Source organism: Sminthopsis crassicaudata, chromosome 1 (genome assembly GCF_048593235.1).
Source record: "Sminthopsis crassicaudata isolate SCR6 chromosome 1, ASM4859323v1, whole genome shotgun sequence".
Classification (NCBI taxonomy): domain Eukaryota; kingdom Metazoa; phylum Chordata; class Mammalia; order Dasyuromorphia; family Dasyuridae; genus Sminthopsis; species Sminthopsis crassicaudata.
The window spans coordinates 471,127,842-471,150,192 of NC_133617.1; the positions used below are offsets into that span (position 1 = coordinate 471,127,842).

Below are 22,351 nucleotides of genomic sequence, written 5' to 3' on the forward strand. Positions count from 1 at the left end.
TAGAAAGATAGAAGGGATTTTAAGAGGTAATACATTCTAGACATGAGGTCTAGCCAAAGCTGGAATTGTAAAAACCATACAAGAAATCGCAAGAAGGGCTCCTTGGTTAGACTCTAGAGTTCAGAAAATACTAGTCATTGTGGTGAAGGCAGTGAGAGAGGTATCAGAACAAGAAATGATCACTACAGACTGGATGCCTTGGGTCAGAAACCTTGGCTTGAAGAGGCCTGAAAAAGAAGCAAAAAACCTGAGATAAAAATGAACTGGGGATTCAGAGGCATCAAAAAGAGTATTATTAAGTTAAACAAGTAGCTCTAGCAGTAGTGGTATGACCCCAGAGAACACTTGGCTTCTGTTGCTTCTTTATGCTACCCACTTAATGAGGGTGGCAAATAGCTGTCAGATGCATATGATTATGCAGAAATGCCACCTGTTTTGCATTTTGAGGGAAGCTAAGGCTAAACTACCTAGAAAGTTAGAAGAATTGTTAAGAAATTTATCTTCACTCTATACCAAACAGTGGCATTTTATTCCCTTACTTCAATTAACCAGCAAATGTATGTACATATGGAGATACAACCATATATCTAAATTGTCTTAAATTATATTCTAATAAAGAAATTTCAGGCAGCTGGCAGCAATACTACTAAATGTTATCCAAGCCAGATTATAATATAATTGGGAAATAGTTAACAAAATAAATAGATATACCATAATATATATATATATATATATATATAAAACATTACTTTTAAAAACTAAGTTAATATGTGACCTACAGGGATCTTTATGTACAGGCCCTTTCCTACTTTAATAGTACTATTCTCTGTCATACAGACCCCCAAAGGCTCCCTTTTAAAGCTTTCCCACTCTTTTCATAAGGTGTGTCTTAACAATTTTTTTTTCCTTACCTGATCCTTGAACAGACTTGGAAATTATAGAAATGGTGCCTTGTCATTTTTCTCACGAAAGAGTGAATATATAATCACATATCTCAATCTTTTTATAACTATTTTATGTGACTTAGATTTACACAGAAGACATAGTCAGTGAGATAGCTTTATCTGGTACATTTTAACTCTCATAATGGAAGGCATAAGGCCTAACTAGCTAGGGATACAATAAGGAGCCAAGGGAAGTTGGGGCAAGCATCACAGACATTAGAAATTAACTCTCTAGAGGAACAGGATCTATCCATAACTCATCCAGGAACCCCAGATATTAAGGATTAAGATCCAGGATTTTTCTTCCTTTAAAAAAAAAAATTTGTGTATCTGTTATCTGTGTGCAGATAAGTGAGAAAGATATATGAGAATTAAGTTTACATATCATCACAGAAAACTGTCAACATTGATAACTCATAATGTAACCAAAGAGAAAAACTGAAAATAAGATTTTAATATGCAAAAGTTATATCAGTTACATTAACTTAATTGTTTAATTTAAGTCTTACTAATGTATAATATCATAGCAAAAAAAAATTATCAAAATCCATATTTATGTTGCATTTTTAAATTTGTAAAGCATTTTCCTCTTCATCAACTCTTTATCAGCACTAACTACTATGAAATAGTTAGTGTAAATATTGTCATTATTACTCCTATGCTGCGTTAAGGTAGTTGCCTATGACATATCTGACATAGAATAAAAATACATATCCACTTTCTAAGACTAGCACATTTACTACTTTGTCATACTATCATTTTATTAAATGCATTCTTGATATTTTTTCCTTTCTTAGATTATTATGCTAAATGTTGTCCAACCTTTTTCATTTATATAGCTCATATTACAAGATTATAACTTTGAAACATTAGAGGAAACATTTGTGATAAGAGAAGCTCTCCAAATAGTAGATAAAGAAGAAAGAAATCAGAACATCCTATAATGAGTATATCTCTTTCTGTTATCCTCAGGTATCGAATATGAGAAGAATATTTATTCATGGGAAGGTCATGGTATTGGAAAATATATTGCCTCAATGGCTATATCAGGCTTCATTTTCCTTCTCATTCTTTTTCTTCTTGAGAGCCAACTCTGGAAATTGAGAAATACATTGAGCCGCTGCATATTTTTTCGATTCTACACAAAGTGGCATAAGGTAAGTGGCTAAGCATTTGATTTAGCAACATCACATTTTCTGTTAGACTTCTCACAGAACATGGAATTTTTTGCTCCCATTATACTGGCTCCTGTATGGTATGCATTAGCTGCTCTCAAGTGGAAGAAGAGATCTATGCATAACCTAGCAATCCAGGGTTTCTGTAAGTAATCAAAATATAACTATGAAACTTTATAGTATCATAAAATCATTTCTTTAGAGCAGAGCAGGGGCCTTAGCAACTACTTAGTACAAATCTATCATTTTTCAGATGAAGGCACTGAGATAAAATAAGTAGCCAAAATGAGAATTGAACTTGGGTCCTCTAACTCCAAATCCATTGACCTTTCTGCCATATCATACTGCTTCTGAAACATACAAAAAAATCTTTTTTCCATTTACATGCAACATTTTTATGCTTTAAAACAGACATGATACTTACAACAAATAATATTCACAATTTGAAATGTATATAAATTAATCTGATAATTTTCTCTATCATCTAACTCATTCTCTAGATTAGTTTCTTTGGCTTTATTCTAGTTCATGGATTTGTTGTGACTTTTGCCTTACATAACTCTATAAACATCTGAACTTTTATGTCATAGTAATACAACATCTAATGTTCTATTTTTGGTGGGGGAGAGAAGCGTGGGAGAGAGGAAGAATGTGAGAGGAATGACTTTAAACTTCTATTGCTCAGCTTCTTACTTCCATGATTCATGTCATCATCATGGGCAACCCTAACTCTTTAATACAATCATAGCCTTTCTCTGTCTTGCTGGATGGACTTTGTTTCTATAAATGACAGATTTCATTTCCTGGTAGAGAACTTTATAAGCCTCTACAAATTTATCTCAGCTGGTCACTGTATCTGGGTACTGATGTTCAGGCTTATACATTGTTATAAGTAAACCACAGATAAGTTTAGGGGTTTCAGTAAGTAATAAGCTAAAAGGAAATTTAAGCTTCCAACAGGAAAACAGAAATCAGAAAAAGAGTAATAGTTCAATAGAACCTGGAAACTGGAAAATACCTGCTCCTCAGATATGTGACTAGGAGTAAGACTTTATTTGGATTGGGGACAGAAATGAGGGAACCGGGAAGATCTTCTGCTCAAAGACAGTTCCTCCTGATTACGAATAGAAACCAAGAAGTTGTAAAACAATAATGCAGATTTCTTAGAGATCCAAGATGATAGTATAATGGACCATTATGGTATAAACCTAATATGGGAAAGTAAGAGGGATAAATGACTGGGCAAAAGTATTTAGAAACTAATAAATTCTAAGTGCTTATTAGTTAATGTGGGAAATATGGAGAAACAAACAAAAACCTTAGTAACAGTCTTTGAAGAACAGCCATTGTAACCTAACAGAGCTTGAGGTAATCTTTTGTAAGAAGATTATTTTAAAAATTCTTTCATAGCACTTTAAGACTTATAAAGCACTTTCATGACAACCTTATCAAGTAGATAGTAAAGGTGAAGAAACTGAGACTCAAAGAAGTTAATATATTCAAGAACAAACAACCATCTCTCCCTAAACCCATGGCTAGCACTCCTTCCACGTGAAACAATAAAAGGCAAGTCAGTAATTAAGTACTCATCTGTATGGTATAGAATATAAGTACAGTTGAGTGAAAGGGAACTTCAGTGAGGGCTCCAGATACAAGGGATCTAAATGAAACGTATCGCATAAAAAAATGATCTCAGTGTATAATTTTATGTACTTGTAATTGTCTGTATGGCTTTAGATCTTCGTTGTATACTCCTGCTTATAGCTTTGATCTCAGTCTTAATTGATTCAATATCTTGCATCAAAATACCATTCCAGAAAAACAAACATGAATCATGTTTGATATTGAAGGAAGTGGGCTGAGAGAAGAGATGCTCCTGGTCTGTAGTTCCCCAAGAAGGAAAAAAAAAATAGGAGATATCACAGAAGACTTGACCTTAGTCCATTTTCTTGCCCTTTTGACCTCTTCCTGGGATTTTCTGGGATCATGGAAAGAGTTCATCCAGCCCTGCCAGAATTGCCATCTCTCTCTCCATCTTCTGTCAGTTAAACACTCTATTCTCCTCAGTACTCTTTTAAGTTTTGGAGACAATTCTCCCTCCAAGTTCACTTCTACCTGTAGGCCCATTGGCTGGGGTGGGGTTAAGAGACAGGACAAATGGTGGGGTGTGTCTACACTGAAGATCACAGGGCTTCTCCACCAACCCGACCCCCAGCAGCAGCCTCTTTCTAGACTTCTACAGCAGCAGTACAAGCTGGTCTGGGTTTGGGGGCTGCTAGGTAGAGCAGTGAATAGGGAGCTGAGCCTGAAGTCAGGGAAATGCAACTTCAAATGTAACCTCAGACATGTAATAACTGTGTGGGCAAGTCATTTAACTTCTGTTTACCTTAGTTTTAGCATCTATAAATGATGTGGAAAAGGAAATGGCAAACCACTCCACTGTCTCTGCCAAGAAAATCCAAATAGGGTTAGGAAAAGTTGGACTGAAAAACCACTGAACAAGAAAGGGAAGGAATTGGAGATTATGATTTAGGTGGATTTCTCAAGAAATAGGAGAGATATGCAGTGATAGTTAGCAGGGGTGGCTCAATCAGATGAGGGTTTTTTAATGATGGAAGAAACATAGTAGACATTTGTAGGTAGCAGAGAAGCTGGCACTAGACAGATATAGAGCTGGACAGGGAAATTAGAAAGGGCAAACTACTGTTGCTGTTATTTGTCCGTTCACAAGAGAAGCATGACATCAGGGAAGTAATGCTATGACATGTAAGTGAAGTGGACTTAAGTGAGGGAGTCACCTGCTTCATTTTCCCCTCCAGAGCTATTGGGTCCAGTGGCAAGATAAAGAGGGCTGGAGATGTCCCTGGATGCAATGGGAGACGTTGGCGTTTTTAAACTACAGTCTTCAACAAGTCTCAGGTTGACTGAGGCAGCATCCATTCAGTGATTAAGGCTAAAAAGCAAAGATTCTCCTCTTTTATCTAGTCAAAAAAAAAAAAGTCTAAATCAATCAATCAGTCTGGGAGGGGAAGACCTTCAAGATTTCTGATCCCAGAACAGCAATGATTGTTTTTACATTCAATTTGAGTCAATCAGGACCCAAATGGTGACCAAACGAGGCCACCGATTGGTGGCCAATAAATAAGTGGCTTAAGTTTAAGGCATAGTCCTTAAGAAAGACAAGATGGATTGATGTCCAGGATGCATGTAGAAGGATTTGCTTTAGGAGAGGAGAGTTATTTTTTTCTGTGAGAGAAGAATGAAGGAAAAAAATTAGCAGAAGGCAACTAAGTGATGTGAGAAAGAGAGGAGAGAGCTCTCAGCAAATGGCCTCAATTTTTTTTATTTAAAGCTTTTTATTTACAAAACATATGTATGGGTAATTTTTTCAACATTGATCCTGGCAAAATCTTTTGTGTTAGGATCCTTATTAGGTGATAAGTTGGTACTTAACAATTCTCTAGCTCAGAATTCACACCTTTAGTTCACACTTTTAAAAGGAGTTTACACCTTTAGACTTCTGAAAGGAGTTTATACCTTTAAACACTTTTGATCCAAATTTCCTCCCCTTCCCCTCACCTCCTCTCCTAGCCGGCAGGTAGTCCAATACATGTTAAATATATTAAATCTCATATAGATATAGATATAGATATAGATATAGATATAGATATAGATATAGATATATACACACACGCATTTATACAGTTAACTTGTACAAGAAAAATCAGATCAAAGAAGAAAAAAAAAAAGAAAAACTGAGAAAGAAAAAAAAAAATACAAGCGAATAACAACAGAGAGAGAATGTTGTTGTATTTCACACTCTGTTCCCATGATTCTCTTTCTCTGTGTAGATGGCTCTCTTCATCACTGCACAAATGGAGTGGTTTGAATCATCTCATTGTTGAAGAGAGCCATGTCCTTCAAAATTGATCATTGTATAGTCTTCTTGTTGCCATGTATAATAATCTCCTGATTCTGCTCATTTCACTTAGCATTAGTTCATGTAAGTCTCTCCAAGCTTCTCTGAAATCATCCTTTAGGTCATTTTTTTACAGAACAATAATATTCCATGACATTCATATACAATAATTTATTCAGCCTTTCTCCAATTGATGGGCAGCCATTAAGTTTCCAGTTTCTTGCCACTACAAAGGCTGCCACAAACATTTCTGCCCATGTGGGTCCCTTTCCCTCCTTTAAGATCTCTTTGGGATATAAACTTTAGTAGAAACATTGCTGGGTCAAAGGCTATGTACAGTTTGATAACTTTTTGAGTATAATTCCAAACTGTTCTCCAGAATGGTTGGATCCATTTACAGTTCCACCAAAATTGTATCAGTGTCCCAGTTTCCCATATCCTCTCCAACATTTAGCATTATCTTGTCCTATAATCTTAGCCAGTCTGACAGTGTGTAGTGGTGTCTCAGAGTTGTCTTAATTTGCATTTCTCAGATCAATAGTGATTTGGAGCGCCTTTCATGTGGCTACAAATAGTTTCAATTTCTTCATCTGAAAATTGTTCATATCTTTTGACCATTTATCAATTGTGGAGGATAGCTTGAACTATTAAAAAACTGAGTCAAATCTCTATTTTAGAAATGGGCCTCAATTTTTTCAGTGAAGTCATGAGGCAAGGTTCTCCAAGAAGGGAAAGGAACATGTACTGTACCATAGAGACTTAAGGAAGTATGAAAAGATTTAGAATAGTTTTCCTGGTCACAAAATAGTGAATTGATTAGGTAGCAACACATAGATTGTATTGCTACATTGAAGACCCAGTTGAGATTATGTAGCATAAATATGTAGTGTTTCCAGTCAGAATGGCTTCATGATTTTTTCCTATACCATGTACTTGAATAGTAGCAAAGAGAGTGAATAGTGAGAATAATCCAAGATGGGGTTTGGCAAGACATGATCAAGGGAGCGGAGTATTGAAGTACAAAAAATAAAGAGTACTTAAACTGAATCACTAAGGGATCACAATAGTCAAAGAAAGAAAGAATAGTTCTTGAAAATGTGAGAAAGAACTTAAGAGGATAGGCAGATTGGATCCATGGTGAGAATAAATTGGGAAACAGAATAATAAAAGATTATGATCAGATACAGGAATTTTAGAGTTTAGAGAGATGGAGGTAGAATGCTTATGGGTGATAGTATGGTTAAAAGTATGAACATCTCCATATGTTGAAAAAGTGGGATGGAAAAATAAGTAATGAGAAACTGAGTTAGAAAGTTTAAGGGGAGTATCATATCAATAAGTTTCTAGGCATCAAATTCATTGAGGAAGGAAGGAGAGTATCCTGGTGGTCAGTGTGTGTGGAGAAATAGGTCGTGGGGAATAAGTAGATTGAGGAACTGAGAAATTAGGGTGTTTAAATCAGTCTATGTTAGCATCTTCATGTATGTCTCCCAGCCCTTTCCTACAACTGTTCCCCAACAGCTAACTTTGACCAAGATGCCTAAAAGATATCCACATCTTCATTTTCTGTCTTTGGAATGTAGTCACAGACAATAAATGCAGCTTCACAGCCACCAGAGGATATTGATGTGGCCAATGAAAAGAAGAAAATTCGGGAGTATCCTTTAGAATCAATTTCAGTCATGGAGAGTCCTCTGATTCTTAGAGACCTCATGAAGGTAAAACTATTCAGTGTTTAAAGTTGTCCTGAGCTCTATTAAACAGGAGATCAAAGATGCATGCCAATATAGATCTTTGAGACCTGCATCTGTTATTTTTTTAGCATGGAGAACTAGCCTATTCCAAAAAAAAAAAAAAAAAAAAAAAAAGGAAAAGAAAAAAATTTTTGTATGTACCTTTGAAAGTAGAAATGTTTGTTATACACTAGTCTGTAGTTGCTGTCCTTGATTTGTAATCATTGTTTTTTTTTTTAGTATTATATTCTCTGGGTTTTCTCAGGTATATTATCGATGGATACCCATCCTGGCAGTGGATAGGATTTCTTTTGCAGTCATGAAAGGAGAATGCTTTGGGCTACTTGGTTTCAATGGAGCTGGAAAAACCACCACATTCAAAATGTTGACTGGAGATGAAACCATAACCAGTGGGGATGCATTTTTCGATGGCCTTAGCATCAGCAAAAATATTAAAACGGTAAGATACTATTACTAGGATCCAAAGTAAAATGATTTGTTGAGTTTTATGGGATTGGAGACCAAACTGGCAGGTTTGAGTTCTTAGGAAGAAGCAGTTGGGCAAAGGTATATTAGTAAAATAAAAGTAGTCTCTGAGTAGAATATATTTTGCTGAGTCTCCTGGAGAAGGGGAAAAAAGAATTGGAATCATTGAATTGTATTCCTTATGGAGAAATATCTTATGAAACACAGATAACAGACTTTATAGTGTAGTGTTTGAAATTGAGACAGGTGTAGCTGGTGAATTACTAATGTTGGTTATTGAAAAGTTATCAACTCAGATGTAAAAATATTCTGTAATATAAATCCTCTATGCCAGGATATTGATCTCCCTATGTTTCCAAATTCTTTCCTGGAAAGACCATTCCCCTCTTTTCCAGCTAACCAAATCTTATCTATACTGAAAATCAGATTCAAGGGACCTAAGAGGCCATTTATCTAATAAAATCTCTATCATATCAAGCCACAACAAATTAATCCACTGTCTGCTTTATCGTTTCCCATTGACATCCCATTACCTGATGAGACAGATACTTCCATTTTTAGATAACTCAATTTAATAGGCATTTCTTCCTTATATATAGAAAAACTGGTCAGGACTTTCAAAGCCTCCCTTTTTACCACTAATATTCTTCCATTGATGCTATATGGCTTTAAATCATAAGACAATTTAGTCTTCAAAGATCAAAATGGCAGGTGACACAAAGAATGATGGAAGAATATATGTTGTGTGAATTATTGTATACTATATTAACAAAGATGACTTTTACATATGAAATGGTATGAAAGACAAGTGTCAATTGAAAAGGAGTAGATTTGTCATATATATATAAGAGCAAGATAGTTTGGATTACATTGCTCCATTTAAAAAATATTAAAATAACCAAAGAAAGCAACATTTAGTGTCATATAATTTGACTCTCTCCTAATTTACTTTACAACCTCTAATTTTCCATAATAAACTTTTTGTCAACATAGTTCCAGATATTCAACAAACAATTCAATTCAGTGACTATTATATACCTGTGTGCAAGACACTATGCTAGACACTGGAGATAGAAAATAAATTCAATGAGCTTATATTCTCCAGCGGTGGAAGTAGGAAATACAATATATACTTAACTCACACAATCACAGGAATCTAGTGACAATCCTATCAGTGACTTCCAATGGTTCAAATTTTAACCCATCCTTATCTATTTTTCCTTTTGTAACTATTTTATATATATATATATATATATATATATATATATATATATCCTTCCATAAGTCTGCCACAATAATTTAAAAAGAGAAAGGGAACTAATTGTTAATTCTCCTTCATATCAAACTAGTTTTGCTTCACTAAGCTACTCTTGACCTCAGTGCCCCAGAAGGATCATATTATTGGAGTAATATGTTTAGATTTAATCAAGCAGAGCAAGAAGAGATGGCTTTTTCTATAGCCAAAATCCATTTTCCTGTAATTTTAACATATTGGTAATTGTTCTGCTTTCAGGAGCCACAGAAAAGTTTAAAATAGAACATTCCTCAAACATGTAATAAACATTTACATACTTAAAGATAGCTCTTCTGTTCCCCCTAAGTCTACTCTAGACTAAAGATTTCCAGTACATAAAAATCTTCAAGTTGGAAAAGATTTTGAAAGTCATCTAACCTACCAAATGCATGAATTTCCTCTACTAATTCCCAGTAGATAGTCATACACTTTCTGCTTGCACATCTCTAAGGATGAGGATCTTCTTAAGTTTCAATGGAGCACATTCCATTTTTGAACACCATTTTATTCAGAAAGTTCTTCCTTATATTATATGGAAACTAAACTCTGTAACTTCTGCCTATCTTTTCTATTTCTGTCTTTCTAGAAAGAATATCTAATCCCTCTTCCATATTATGGAATTCATTCATTTGAAAATGGCTACCTCACTCTGCTTTTCCACACCACTTTTATCACCCTCACCAAAGTTTTCTTTTCCCATTAACACCGCTGGTTCATACTATCTTAGAATAAATCTTCCACATAATATATAAATCTCCTTCTACAGCATCCCTGACAAGTGATTCTCCAAACTGTTTGAATAACTCAGATAATGAGCAGTTATTACCTTGTAAAATGGTCAGTTCCATTTTAGATAATTTTCTCAATGAAGGAAATGGATTCATCTTCGTGTGCAGATCTAAATCTCCAAAAGAGTGATTGGTAAAGAGTAATAAGATCCTAGCGCAGAAATAGTATTTGGTTTCTATGTTGTATCCCCAGTATTTGGAATGGTTTTGTAATTGACATGGTTTTCAGGAAAGGGTAAGCAAGACAATTTGATGAAAATGGCATCACCAACATCTAGTGAAATCAGAAGTATGAGTGTGATTGCCAGGAATAGTAGAAAATGATGAAAGGCCAAACGCCCTCAACAGCCTCAATGCTGTTGAGAATGAAATTGCCATAGGAGCTGAGTTGGGACTCTGGAAAAAGATCCAGTGGCACCTAGGTCCTTCTCTCAGTACTAGAAAACTCAGGGCTCCACCTCCATGTCCACCCTTTAAAAACACTGCCAGCAGTTAATGTTAACATAATTGTAAATGTAATTTGGACAGGACAGGTCTCAATCTGGGAATAGTAAGAGGCTATAGAAGTAAAGCAGGGAATGAAGTAGCAGTTTAATTCCAGCTCCTCAGGGTCCTAGGCCAAACCCCATTTGGTCATTGTTTGAGTCATGTTTGACTCAAATTGAAACCCTGAGGGTCTTCCTCTCCCAGATTCATTCATTCATTATTTAGATTTTTTTTTTGAACTAGGTGAAAGAGGAGGTTCTTTGTCTCAATTGCTACTAACCTTAACTCAGTGAATGGGTGTGACCTCAGTCAAACTGAGACCTGTTGAAGAGCTCAGCTTAAAAAGGCCAAGGTTTCCCATTTCATCTAGGCCATCTCCAGTCTTCCTGATCTATATCTTAGACTCAGGTGGCTCTGGAGAGAAAAGTGAGGCAGGTGACTTTGCACAGCCTTCCCCCACTGAAATCCAATTCATTGGCATGTCATGGCAACAGCTCCCTGATGTCGTGGCTCTCTTCAAGAATGAAGGAAAAACGACAGCAATTAATTTCAGTGATGAGTGATCTACAGACCTTCAAAGTTCTCCTGAAGATCTTGTGTACATATATATATATATATATATATATATATATATATATATATATATAAAAATCACAAGTGGGAAAAGGGGAGGACGTGTGGAGAAAGTCATTTATGGGATCTGAGTGATTTCCTAGGACAAGTCCATAAATACAGGACAAGACAAGTTCTCGAATCCTTTAAAAACAGTCCTCAAATTAATTGTTTCAAGATTTGGACATCATTGCTTGGTGGGGCATAGAGCGAGAGTTTTGTAATGGGAATAGGCTTTGCAGTCTTTGATTCATTTCACTTAATGTGTACTGGTGATGTGATTTATGATGAGGGATTTGGCACCTAATGACATGGTTGATATAGACACCAGATGGTGGTTGGCACCAAAAGTTGGGGTTTGGTCATGTGAAGAATTCTCTTTGGCAAAAGGTAGATTTATTTAAGGAAGAGGTTACAGACAAAATGAAGGGATACAGTAGACACTAATAATGGTAAATGTAATGGTAAATATAAATAGAGTGAGAGAGCAAATAAAATACAAGTTCCTCAGTGGAACTCACAATTTTAAATTATCCATTAGAAAAGGAGGGAGTATCCCATGAGGTTGGGGCATGCCCTTAGGTGGCAGGGTAAATTCTTAAAGGACCCTAGCACCCTAAAGGAGTCAGTTAAATGTAAGGAGGAGAAGTGGGGTTGGGAAGCATAGTAGAGTTAGGGGAAATTCTGAGGGCCATGGCGGGAAACAGGAGACACTACAAGGCCGAATGCCATAGTGGTCTGACTCAAAGGAAGGCAGCAGCCTTGAGATGGCCCATAAGTATATTTTATAGGGAAAATTTAACCTCAGAGAGATGACTGGGCATGGCAACAAGGTAAGACTGCTCCAGACTTCTATACATGATGGGTCTCAGCAGTTTGACATAACTTGGATTTCAGACTAGAGGACTTAAACTGGAGGAGCTAAACTTATTTCTATCAGTGCCTTCTCCCTGCTTGCCTCAGGGATCAATTCTTTAGTTTCTTTCTGTCAAAAAACACCATTCAGGACCTCATCACTGGTACAGAAAAGTTGATTGTGAGAGCATTGTCAAGCTGCATTTTAAGTCTACTGAGCTAGAATCTGCTGGTAAAATAGGCGCTCTGAAAAATCTAAATTATTAGTACATCTTATTATATATATCATATCAAATAATGTGAAAATCATAATTCCCTTCCCAAGGTGATAATGGCCTAAATTAGATAGTATGTAAATGAATAGAAGTGAGCATGTTTTAAAAGTAGAAATGACAAAATTTGTTAATGGATTGTATATGTGAAGTGAATCCAAGTATAGAGTAGATGATGATGGCCAAGATTTCCAAACTGGATGATTGGAAGTATAGTTAGACCCTTGATAGTAATAGAAAAATTTGAAAGAGGATATTGGGGTGGGAGAAAGGGAGGTGGGAATGTGAATATTTCATGTTGAGTTTAAGATGATGATAGAAAATCTGGTTCAAAATGTCCAAAGGCAGTTGGTGATGCAGAGCTGTAGTTCAGAAGAAAGATTAAGGCTAGATTTATAGATTTGGAAATCATCTGCATAGATCTTGAAACTATGAGAGCTGATGAGATAACCAAGTGAGAGAGTATAGAAAGAAAAGAGAAAATGGTCCTGGACAGAGAACCTTTGAGGAAAATCGAAAGAGGAAATGCCATCTTTTGAATGAAAATCCAAAAAGAAAAAGTTGGACTGATCAGACATGTAGGAGTAAAATCAGGATAGAACAGTGTCATAGAAATACAGAAAATGTATCCAGAAGGAGAGATATTTAACAATGTCAAAGGATAAAGAGAGGTCAAGAAGGATAAGGATTGAGAAAAGGCCATTTTGTAAATTAATTAATTTTGGAAAGGGTAGCTCCAGTTAAATGAAATTGGAAGACTGTGCATTCTCAATATAGACATGAAAAATGACTGAAAAAATATTGACATTCAATCATATTATGTTGCAGTTTATAAACAGGTAATTTAATTTTTTTTTATTTGGGAACATAATGCTTTCTCTGAAAAGATAAAAAGATTATCTAAACATTTAAATGTATATACTGTGGTATGCCAAATTAATTTTTTTTGATAAGCAGCACAAGGAAAATTGAGGAAATCTTAGTAGCCTCTCACTGTGAGAAATAGTTTCTGTGCAAAAAAGAAAATGTCTTATGTTTTAAAGCCTGAAAATAATTGATAGAAATATGTGTATTGTGTGTTTGATAGTCTCTCATATATATATATATGCACATGATATCAGATTAATAGTGTCTTAAAGACAAATGATTTGGGGGGTTTTGGAATAATTTCCTCCATATACAGAAAAGCTAAAGATTTCCACATATTTTTTCTTCCCTACCATTATATAACAGACTGGTCATTCAATAGCAGTTTATCAAAACTTTATTTGATCCTAAATTCATTCATATTATAGCTTGAAATTAGTAGGGTCTACCAAAAAAATGTACAATTTTATTTCCAATAAGAGTTTTTACTTTTTCCTTTTGTCAGTACCACTCTATCCATCCTCTTTCAAGATGCAGCATAGGAAGCATATCCCAGGAAAGACTGAAACCAGGGATTTGGTATACTGTGTAATGATTTTATGTCATTGTTGATTTCATTGTGGATTTGTTTGAAATAGTCTTTTTCTTTAGTCTTCTTTAAATCTTAAGTAAAGTAGAATTTTTTAAAATTGAGTTGGAATCTTTTGGGTACAATATTTGGATTTTAAAATTGTTTGGAAAAGTCTACTGATAACTGGTTTTTATGTCACCACCATTTCCCAGGATATTTCTATCCTCTTCCCCATTCCTAACACAAATCCCTTCTAACAAAGAATTTTAAAAGGGGAAAACAATTCATTAAAACTAATCCTGATAACCAAAAAGTTACCAATGATCTCTACAACTTCTGCCAAAGTAATGGGAGAAAGGTGCCTTTTCATATCTCTTGATCATATTAATTTTGTAGTATTCAGTTTTAATTGATTTGTCCTTGTCATTTATATTGTATGAGGCATTGAGTATATAGATTTTTCTTGATTCTGCTTTCTTCACTTAGTATCAGATATTGTCTTTCCAGTTATCCATCATATTTATTGTTTTTTACAACATAATAATATTTCATTATATTCATGTACCATAACTTATTTAGTCATTCCTTAATCTGTGATCATCTATTTTGTTTCTACTTCCATGCTATTACAAAAGTCCTGCAATAAGTACTTTGTATATGGGGGCCTTTGTTTTTGTCATTAGCCTTTTTTGAGGGTGTGCATGTATGTGTGTGTGTGTGTGTGTGTGTGTGTGTGTGTGTGTGTGTGTGTGTGTGTGTGTTTTAATCTCTGGGCCAAATACAAAGATGGCTATTTAATGAACATAATATATTACCGTACTAATACAGAACAAGCCTAATAACATTTGTTATCCTAAAAGACAAAACCTTGATTTAATTGCATGCATTGGAAATTGCCATAAGGTGAAATATTTTTGAACAATAAATGACTAGTGTATTGCCTGTGACCTCACTTTGATCCTGGAAAGAAAAAAAGGAGTTATTGACTTTAATATTAGAGTCCAAATAAGACATTGGGCCTGGTGTCAGTAAGATCTGGATTGGCCAAGCTTTCATGGCAAACCTACCCACTGGGTACTGGATATTATCTAGGAATATCCCAAAGTTAACATATGCAATCCAAAGCCAATTATCTCATGTAGGAAGCTAAATATATCATTCCACCAATCTTGTTTCTTTCTGTGGGGATATTTAACCTTCCAGTTACCCAGATTCACCATCTTAGGATCATCTTTGACTTGTCCCTTTTCTATGCTTCCACAAACCAAACATCAAACAATTGTAAAAAAAAATTATCTCTATTATCCTTTCTCTCAATCATCATATTCAACTTTGTTCTTTCAGTGAATCCCCATTACTTTCAGGGATTTGCTTTGAAGGTAATATTCAAACCTCTTAGGCTCTCAACCAGCTTTTTCTTTTTAACCTCGGTTTTTTGTTGTTTTTTTTTTTTTGCCCTTTTTCAATATTAATTCACCTACTCTCTTGCCCTAATCAAACTAGATTATAAGAAGTTCCACGAATTCCACATTTCATCTTCCACCACTCTGCTTCCTCACAGGTTATCCCCAAGCCTTGTATGTCCTCCTTTCTCATCACTGTCTTTCAAAATCTTTATGACAGACACATTGAGATTGGAGCTCAAGAATACCACAGCCATGGGGGCCAGCTAGGTGGCGCAGTTGATAGAGCACCAGCCTTGAATTCAGGAGGACCTGAGTTCAAATCTGATCTCAGACACTTAACACTTCCTAGCTGTATGACCCTGGGCAAGTCACTTAACCCCAGCCTCAGGAAAAAAGGAAAAAAAAAAAAAAAAGAATACCACAGCCACATTTCTACACTATTCCCTGAAACAACAGTTTGATGTCCAGAGAAACCCTTCCTCTCCCAGGTTTTACAATCTGATTGCAGTCAGTTTCATCATGAAGAAGAGTGGCTAATAAATACAGTCTCTAGGGCTTTTTTCCCCATAGCTGCTGACTTGTCACCCTCATGGCTCAGCAGTCCTGTCATACTTATTTTGTCACATATTTTATTTCTTATGTATTCCTCCACAACACTGAACATAACAAGTGTTAAGGAACTAGTTACATCAAATCCAGGAGAAAAGGTCCACAAGGACCAGTTTATTCCATTGGGCCCCAGATGCAGAGAATCTTTAGCCCTAATGAATCTCATTTCCTGTGGCACTGAACTCTTACTTCAGGTACAGCGACGAATCAGTTACTGTCCTCAATTTGATGCTCTGCTAGACTACATGACAGGAAGGGAGATAATGTATATGTATGCTCGATTGTGGGGGATTCCTGAAAATCACATCGATCATTATGTGAAAAACATGCTGAAATCATTGCTCCTTGAATCCAATGCAGACAAGCTCATAAGGAACCTAAGGTGAGATTCTGTCATTCCCTACTCCTTTTCTATACCTATAACCTTTAGAAGCAGAAGCAAAAAAGAGCAGGGAATTCCTAACCAATAGCGTTAGGATATTATTACATAGACTTCTTCACTATTCACAAGATCAATCTTCCACCAGAAACTCCATGATAGCAGAGAAGCAGTAGACATCAGCCCCCAGGGAACTGATCAGTTACCACCATTTCACACAGAACAGTATTTTAAGTTTGTTCTCCACTGTTTGGCGCCTGCTAGAAACTATACATCCATCGCAGATCCTAGTTATTATTGTTACCTCTGATGCTGTGATCAGGGTTCCTTTACTAGACCAACCTCTTTATTGATGAGAGTAGAAGAAAATGATATCAGTATCATAATTTGAGTGACTCAGAATCTGGCCTAATGCCCATCCTGATACATAGAGACAGTGACTATGCTAAACGAGCACTGTTAGAATGACCCAAGCACCAACAGCAGGGATGATCTTGATTGCCTACATATCCAAAATATGTATAAATTTGGTGTCACCATCCAGAATCAGGTACAGGGACATGACTTCTTGGGCACTTATTGAAACTATCTTCAAATGAAAAGTCTGCATTGTTTTTATTTTTTTATTTTTTGGATTCCCAGACAGTCATATTGGTCAGTGTGCTAGTTGGGATTTTGGTTTTCTCTGAATTGTTTTCTATAAATTATTGCCATTTACAATATCTTTTTCTTTCCTTATTTGCTTCCGTCTTCTTGGAGTGGTGGCAACAAGCGTAAGCTGAGCACTGGTATTTCCCTAATTGGAAGGCCTTCAGTCATCTTCTTGGATGAGCCTTCCACTGGCATGGACCCTGTGGCTCGTCGCCTACTCTGGGACACAGTGATGCGGACCCGTGAGTCCGGCAAGGCCATTGTCATAACCTCCCATAGGTGTGGCCCGCACCTTGGTCAGGGATGTGGGAGGAACTGTCGTGGGGGCAGCAGGGCTTTCTTGGGGCTGGGAACTTTTGAGCTTCCTAGGAAGGAGCCCTCCCAGTGGCTCATTTTGCCAAAGGAAACATTCTAGGATCCTTAGATGCCGGCCACTTAAGTGAGGTCTTTGGAACCCTTAGAATTTAGAATAGAAAGATGGAGGCTGATAGATGAAAGCTCCTGCAGTAAATCTGGACATCTGCTTTGTTCATGTCCTAAGTACTTTGAGTTTTCTCAAAATGAGGGAATTAGATTAGATGATCTCTCAAATCCTTCCCACCATCAATCCTGTAATGCTGCGACCCTAGGGGTTCTCTGTTCCCTGGGCCCCAGGAGTTTGCAACACCAGGACTATGCCGCCAGGGGCAGAGCTCAAAGCGCTGCTTGGGCCTTGGCCACAGCCCCACCCCTTGTCTCCCCAGCATGGAGGAGTGCGAGGCCCTGTGCACCCGTCTGGCCATCATGGTGGCCGGGAAGCTGAAGTGTCTAGGCAGTCCCCAATATCTGAAGAACAAGTTTGGCAGTGGCTACACTTTGGTGGCCAAGATGCAGAGTGACAGCACAGATGCTGACATGGAGCTGTTCAAGGAGTTCATCAAGTCAACCTTTCCAGGTATGCAAGTGTGAGTCCCAGGCAGTGTGGTGTTCCCCCCCCGCCCAGCACCCCTTTTTGATATCCGTCCTCTGGTTGTAGGTTGTTGTAGCCCTCCTTCCTGCCCTCTTTCCCTGCTTTGAACCTTGGGCCCTGGCCTTTGCCCCAGGCCACTTTTAGTTCTTTCTGAATCTCCAATTATATGTGCTGGCTCACCTGCTCAGTTCCACACTTTGCATGCAGTCTACACCATAGTCTTATGTGTCAGATTCTGGCAAATGGGGTGTTGAGTGTAGAGGCCAGGAGACTTGAGTTCAAATCCAACCCCAGACACTAGCTTCATAATTTGAACATGGGTGAACTTGATTGAAGAGAACAGTTTCAGCTTATTAACAAACCAAAAACCAAACAGGGGCAAAAGAGTAGAATCAGTAAGCACAAACATTCCTTCTAGAACTAAAAGAGGGGAGTGTATAAAAGACCAGCTTGTGAGGATAGTAGCCTAAGGTTCAAAGGACAAAGTAGAACAAAGCTATGTTTTTAGGCAATGATGGAATCAATAGATAAGGAGAGATTAAAAGATGGAGTGGGGAATAGGGTAAGGGATAGAAGTACAGGAGCTGAGAAGAGCCATTTTCTCAGATTAAAGGACAAACATATGTGGGTACATATGTAGAAATGTTTTGAAATGTGGAATTATGGGACATCAAGGAACCCACAATGACTCATATCAATTTTCTCAGTGAAATAGATACTGAGGAAGCAGTATTGGGGGTTTCGGAAGAGAGATTTGGATTAATCACTAAAGAGAATGGGTTGTAGAATCAATCAAGAATGAATGAATGGAAAGATTTCTATGCAGCATTGTGAGTCTATTTGAGATCAGATAAAATGAATTTCTTGCTAATGCAGTCAATGTGCTTTTAATAATAAAGCTTTAAAGGGGAAAGGGGCAAGGGATTCAAAGATGGAGAACAATATATATTTGGGTGGATTAAATATAAAGTTAAGACTGAAACAGGAGCAGTAGTAGACTGGGAAACAAAGGAAGATTGGAGAACTAGAATTTGCCATGAGAATGAAAAAATAGTTTAGGAATAATGAATTAGAGGAAAAAGATGGAAGGACAGAAAGTTATTATCGGAAAAGAAAATTTCAGAATTCAAGATCATAGTAAAGTTTATAGATGATGTTGAGATTTTATAAGGTGTGAGTATAGATGAAATAATTACAATAATTGACATTTGTACAATCTTGTAAAATTTACAGAGTACTTTGAACTTTAAGAACTATATGAGGTAGTTATATATAGATAATTGGAATTGAATAAATTGATGAAGAAAGCTAAGATGTTCAAGGAAATATTAACATGTGCGATGACATCCCCAAATTTGAGAGTAGGGGTTATTATAACATGTAAAGTAAGACAGAGTCTGGTCCTAAATTCTTGAGAAAGAAGATTGACTTTAAAGTGCTAAGTTATAAGAATAAGATTATGACCTCAGTTATATGGACCAAACCTCAAAGAAGGAAAGTTTGCTAAATGGTAGTAATAAAGGGAGGATCTAGCACTGGAGAACAATGAGAAAAATAGCAACCTCTACTGAAAAGGGTGATCAGGAAGGCATTTCCTTCCAGAGATGAAAAATTAACTCTATGAATATAGTATTGTATATGCAGTATATTAAAAGAATCACAGCGTATCAGAGACTATCCAGTCCAACCCATATCTGAATAAAAGAACTTCTCTAAAATATGCCTGACAAATGATTCTCTGTCCTCTTTAGACCATCCCCCACTTTTTACAGCCTTTTTACTACTATGACAAACATAACACTTAATTTCCCATGGTGATATAGGCTACCTAAGGGAAATTCCCCTCCCTAACCCTTCACATCCATCTGTTTGTGTCCCACTCTTCCAATATTCCTAATCTTTTTCTTCCTACACTTGTATTGTGCCCAATAGTCTCCCTTTTCCATTAAGAGACTTCCCTACATAGCTGATTTCAAATCTAACCTCAGATACTTAATATCTTTATGGGGGCAAGTCACTTAACCTCTGTTAATTTTTTCATCTGTAAAATAGGAAACATCCAGGTTTATTGTAAGACTCTAATAATATAGTATTGTAAAGTGCTTAGCATAGTGCCTGGAATATAGTAAATGCTATATAAATATTAGCTATTATTATCATTGTATTACTTCTGTGCCCTACCCCCAAAATCCTTGGTATATTTCACATTTACTTGTATGGGCATGTTATTTCCCCCAATAAAATGTAAGGATAAGGGTTATTTTATTGTTTTTGTATCACTGGCACCTAGAATGGTGTCTAGCATATTGTAGCATAGATGGCAACATGCATCATAAATCCTTGAGTGGCCTTGAATTGGCCTCTCAAATTTTGCTAGAAGACATCCAGCACAATTTGCAGAGATGGAAGAAAGGAAAGTGGAAATCATGGTTATGTGCTAATAACTAGTCTGGAAAGAGCCACTAAGAGGGGGACAGTTGGCTAGAAAATACAAAAAGATATTCAACTTTTTAATTGTTCAGAATTTTTTTGCAAGCCTAAATTTGTCTTTTTCAGCTGAATTATGAATTCAACTACTTCTGCCCTCTACAGCAAAACAAATCTTATCTTTTTACATGGCAACCCATCAGATATTTGAAAACAGCTTTAATACACTCTGTTAATTCTTCTCTTCTCCAGGACAAATGGCTTTTAGATTATCTATTTGGAATTATCTACACCTATAGGCATGGCTCTACAAAGGTGTGCTAGCTGTGCCAGCAAATCCTGCATCCTTCTTTTCCAATTCTCTTCATCTTTTCCTTCCCATTCCTATAAAGGAAAATAAGGGGCCTAGGCAATGGCACTTCAAGGGGTGCTGGCACATCCTTCTAGTCTCACCTATGTCTATACCTGTGTTCTCCTTTTATTGATATAAGTGATATGACAGTAACAATTATTTTGAGTTTAAAAATAAATTTACTGATTATTTTCCCTCACCAAGAAAGTCTTCTTAATTTTAGGTAGAACACTGAATCATGAGCACCAAGGAATGGTCCAATACAACATTCCCAGTGATAACCTTAGCTGGGCAAAGGTGAGTATGGGATCCAACCCAAATTAATGTCCCTTACGGTAGGAATGAGGACCAGATTTATAGAAGATGAGTACTGTAAAGCACTGCCAAACTGCACCTGGAGGCTCAGATCCATCAGGGACTTTTTATGTGAATGATGTAGTGGAAAGAAAACTGGACTTGGTATGGAAAAACCAAAAGGGAGAATAATACCCTACCTACTTCACAGTGTTTTTGTAAAATTACTTGTAAATATTAAAGCATGATATAAATGAGTTGTTTTGTAGCCTGGGACATGGATTATTCTAAGAAACTGAGAAAAAACTTTTAGCAAGAGCAGGTATTCTTAACCTCAAAGCCATGAACTTTTAAAGAAGATAATTTGATAACTTTGTAATCCTATATATATATATATATATGTATATATATATATATATATATAATTTTATATTTTTATAAACATTATTCTGAGAAGTCTGTTTCATCAGATGCCAAGTCCATGATACACAAAAGAAGGTTAAAATCCCAAGTCATTTGTTTCAGCTTTTAACTACTAAAGAGACATATGTAAAAAGAGATCTTCCCTTAGTAATCAAAATCCACCTACCTTTTTTTTTCTCAATATCTACGTGGGAAAAGGGGGACTAGGTAGTCTCTAAGATGCTCCCTGAGGAATTTTGTTAACACTTGACTCTGTCTGCTACCCTAAAGGTATTTGGTATCTTGGAGAAAGCAAAAGATGTATATAAATTGGAGGACTATTCCATCAGCCAAATCACTCTAGAACAAGTGTTCCTGAGTTTTGCTGAACAGGGAACAGCAGAAGATGAAGAAAATGACTAAAGAGTTCTCCCCACCACTGGCCCTTATAACATGTGCCCATATGTAGTAAATAAAGGGACATTAATTCTACTTGTAAGCCTTTGTATTAATTTATCAATATAATAATGTATTTTCTACTTAGAGAATTAAGGTGAGTACCTTTGGGCAAAATAAGCTCTTTTTAGATGTGTGCAAGACATTAAGAAGATCATAAGTACTCGGAGCCTAAAGTATTTTAATAAAATGTTCAAGAAAGAACAATATTTAGTAGGGCAGAAAACAAAGAATCTTCTCTTGAGTGCTCTGAACTGTAAGTGGAACAAATACTGAGAAATAATGGAGCTAGATTTAGGAGATGTAGCCTTCAGAGAAATAACCATTTCTTTGGGAAGCTAAGAGGGTAACTAAGAGGGAGCTCCACTCCCCTAGAATGGTATGAAGGGTAGAAGTTGGTAACCAGGAAAAATCATACATCATT

General features: G+C 36.3%; 1 protein-coding gene across 4 annotated transcripts in view; it reads left to right on the plus strand.

The window, feature by feature from the left end:
• The window catches only part of LOC141550393 (phospholipid-transporting ATPase ABCA3-like), a 187,647-nt gene extending 165,684 nt beyond the window's left edge, over positions 1-21,963 (plus strand). For all 4 annotated transcript variants that reach the window (XM_074280994.1, XM_074280997.1, XM_074280995.1 and 1 more), the window contains 8 exons: positions 1,917-2,101; positions 7,622-7,756; positions 8,037-8,231; positions 16,212-16,399; positions 17,156-17,326; positions 17,791-17,981; positions 20,999-21,072; positions 21,763-21,963. In XM_074280994.1, coding sequence (XP_074137095.1) covers positions 1,917-2,101; positions 7,622-7,756; positions 8,037-8,231; positions 16,212-16,399; positions 17,156-17,326; positions 17,791-17,981; positions 20,999-21,072; positions 21,763-21,894 — 1,271 coding nt within the window. In that variant the 3' untranslated portion in view covers positions 21,895-21,963. The remainder of the gene's footprint in view (positions 1-1,916; positions 2,102-7,621; positions 7,757-8,036; positions 8,232-16,211; positions 16,400-17,155; positions 17,327-17,790; positions 17,982-20,998; positions 21,073-21,762) is intronic.
• The last annotated feature ends 388 nt before the right edge of the window (positions 21,964-22,351 follow it).